The 3615-nt window shown below is 53.3% G+C and overlaps 1 protein-coding gene across 5 annotated transcripts in view; it reads right to left on the reverse strand.

Moving 5' to 3' along the window:
* The window catches only part of MSI2 (musashi RNA binding protein 2), a 245056-nt gene that overhangs the window by 55046 nt on the left and 186395 nt on the right, over positions 1 to 3615 (reverse strand). For all 5 annotated transcript variants that reach the window (XM_057379456.1, XM_057379458.1, XM_057379455.1 and 2 more), the window contains exon 8: positions 2590 to 2672. In XM_057379456.1, coding sequence (XP_057235439.1) covers positions 2590 to 2672 — 83 coding nt within the window. The remainder of the gene's footprint in view (positions 1 to 2589; positions 2673 to 3615) is intronic.

Below are 3615 nucleotides of genomic sequence, written 5' to 3' on the forward strand. Positions count from 1 at the left end.
AGCCTGTGCCACCCCAGGTGCCCATCAGCACACAGGGCCCCCGCAGCACTGGAAGGATGTGCAGACACATCAGCGAGTGATGAGTCAGTGCCAGGACAGGATCCTGTGTCACCCCCTCTCTCTCGTGGGCTGTTTCACAATCAGTGCTGATGGAGTGACAAAGGGAACACTCCCGAGGTGGTGGCACCTGGAGGGGCACCGAGCAGGCACACAAGTGGGAGGGGATGATTGTAATTATCCAACAACAAACACCAACACCCAAAACCGTTTCTCTTTCTCTYTGTGATGCTGCTGGAGTGTTTTCACCCTGTCCCATCCTCCACGCTCCCTGYTGGATCCTTTCACTGGGAAGGATCATCCCAGCAGCTCTCCCCCATTCCTCCCATCCCAGGTGAGGCTTTTCCAGCCTGTGGGTGCAAATCCAGGGATGAAACACCCAACATATCCCAGCCTGGGGCACACCAGCCCCATCCAGGGCAATCCTGAGCCAGGGCAATCCTGAGCCCTGCTGTGGGGATAACTAAAYCCTAAATCTGTGGATGGGAGAATCCTGGCGGGGAGCTCTTCCCTCCCACCTGCCAATCCCTGCATTTACATCCCCAGCATTCCTGATTTGTCACTAGGTCTGTCCTGCGGGGGTGGCTGGGGTTTGTTCTGCTCTTTTTAGGMAGATTAAGAGCATTTAGTAAGGATACACAGAGAATGAGCCTCCTCCCTTCCCACTCAGGGAGGAGACCCCAGCGCAGGAGGGGCTGGGGGCAACAGCACAGATTTTGCTCTGTGAGATGTGAAATGTGAATTTTGCTCATGTGAAATGGAGACAGAGACTGCCCACAAAACCAGGAGCACTGCCCCAGCCGTGCACCATCACCCCACCCCACTTCTGGCCAAGGGGACCCTCACTTTTATTTCAGATGCATATTGCAGGAAGGAACAATATGAGGAATATTATTTCGGTGCCCTGGGAAAAATTAGCAAGTCAAATATTGAATCAGGCCTCCAGCATATGCCAAGGAGATTGCTTTGATCTTATCCACACTAAAAGCTCTATTATTGAATTTAAAGTCTGTGAACACATATCAGACCAATATACAATGCATATCTGAATACACATTTGAGAAGCAAAGAATGTTTTGACAAAGGGAAAAAGAATATTTTAGCTGAAAATATCAAAGTTACCGCAGCAATTGAAATACAAATGCCCCTTTWCATCTGGCTCAGGGCAGCCCACAACCTGGGACCTGCCTGTCATTGAGGAGGAACTGAGGAGGAACTGCAGCCAGGCCTGGCTGGGAAGGGATGGTGGATCCCTGGCAGAGAGCCACAGCTCTGGGGACAGGGGCCAGCAGGGATGGCACAGGAGCCACCCCGGGGCAGGGACAGGGCAGTGTTCTGGGGGCACTCAGGGCACAGGAGCCACCACAGAGCAGCGTTCTGGGGGCACTTGGGGCACACAGGCCACCCTAGGGCAGAGTTCTGGGGGTACTCAGGGTACATGAGCCACCCCAGGACAGCATTCTGGGGGCATTCAGGACACAGGAGCCACTCTAGGGCAGCGTTCTGAAGGCACTCAGGGCACAGGAGCCACCCCAGGGCAGGGACAGGGCAGCGTTTTGGGGGCACTCGGGGCACAGGAGCCACCCCAGAGCAGCGTTCTGGGGATACTCAGGGCACACAAACCACTCCAGGGCAGTGTTCTGGGGACACTCGGGGCACACAGACCACCCTAGGGCAGGGATAGGGCAGCGTTTTGGGGGCACTCAGGGCACACAAACCACCCCAGGGCAGTGTTTTGGGGGCATTCGGGGCACAGGCGCCACCCCAGGGCAGGGATAGGGCAGCGTTCTGGGGCATTCAGAGCACAGGAGCCACCCCAGAGCACTGCCAGAGCAGCTTTCCGGGGTCAGTCAGGGCACATGAGCCACCCCAGGGCAGAGTTCTGGGGACACTCAGGGCACAAGAGCCACCCCAGGGAAGTGTTCTGAGGGCACTCGGGGTACATGAGCCACCCCAGGATACTGTTCTGGGGGCACTCAGGGCACAGGAGCCACCCCAGGGCAGGGTTCTGGGGACACTTGGGGCGCTTGAGCCACCCCAGGGCAGGGATGGGGCAGTGTTCTGGGGGCACTTGGGGCACTTGAGCCACCCCAGGACAGCGTTCTGGGGCATTCAGGGCACAGGAGCCACCCCAGAGCAGGGCTAGGGCAGAGTTCTGGGGACACTCAGGGCACATGAGCCACCCCAGGACAGCGTTCTGGGGCATTCAGGGCACAAGAGCCACCCCAGGGCAGTGTTCTGGGGGCACTTGGGGCACAGGAGCCACCCCAGGGCACTGCCCTCCCCAGACCCCAAACGCTGCTGCTGCAGTTGGGAGCAGGGCAGGATGGAAAGGGCTCTCCATGGATGTTCCAGAAGCTGAAAGGATCAACTCACACACTCCTCCCCAACTCCTTTGAGCTTCACCCACCCAAAACTGCTGTGGGGCAGCTGCCTGTGCCCATGGGGTGCCTGTGCCCTGCCCCACACCCTAAAAGGGTGTCCCCCCACCTCTGTGACACAGCTCAGAGCTCCCCCAGCACCAGCACTCACCATTTTATTATTGATTTCGTGGAAATGAATTTCACAGACTTTTTCCACCACGTCTTCGTTCTCAAAGGTTACGAAGCCGAATCCTGTTTAATAAAGACACAAAGAAGGGAAACATTAGTTAAGTGTAACAATTGCATTTTAATAAAGTGTTATTTAGCCSTTGGGACTTTGGAAAACTTCCATAACAACACGTGTGACTACACCTGAGCTTCTTGCAGCCTAATGGAGGGAAGAAGCATTGTCTCAGGGAAAATTAATACCAGCTCTTCCATAGGATTTAATGGAGAATTAAAACCCCCTTATGGATTTTTTGATCCATCCTGCAGAATTTAATGGATAGTTACACCCCAGTTACATGATGGCTCAGAAACTACAATCAGGCCGTATTTTCTTTTACACCTTATAGGTTTTTAAGAGCAATCTCTACAAAACCCAATTATATTTCTATGGAACCATATTGATTTCATCTCTTGTTTAATTCCACGGGACTTCTCCATTAGAGCTGACTCATTACACGACCCAAAAACCATAAAAATGAGGCAAGACAGAAGATGATTCCCTCATTTACCCCTGGCAAGGAGAAAAAACCCCAAAGCCAGGGCAGCACTGAGTGTTTCCGTGCTCTACAGCTCCGGAGGTGGTTATTTGTCCCTTTTCTTCCTGAATTGCTTCCTCTAATACCTCATCAGGACATCCTGAGGCCTCCAGGAATCCTGTTCCCTCCACAACACAAAAAATCAGGCTAATAAAAAAAAAATAAAAAAAAAGTCTTGTGTGCTGGACAAGGCTTTGTGAGGCTAAAAACAGGATGAACTCCATCCTCCAGACTGGACCTTAAACTGGTGAAACTCCACAGGGGCTGAGCCTGAAAATCCAGAGAAGAGACAGCCCCAGTGCAGCCCTGTTCTGGGGGCACGGATATGGATATAGGGCATTTCCATACAGGGAATCCATATGGATATAGGGCCCATGGATATAGGGCATTTCTGGGGGCATTGATACGGATATAGGGCATTTCCATACAGG

Source organism: Malurus melanocephalus, unplaced genomic scaffold (genome assembly GCF_030028575.1).
Source record: "Malurus melanocephalus ecotype Western Australia unplaced genomic scaffold, MMel_1.1 scaffold_406, whole genome shotgun sequence".
NCBI lineage: Eukaryota > Metazoa > Chordata > Aves > Passeriformes > Maluridae > Malurus > Malurus melanocephalus.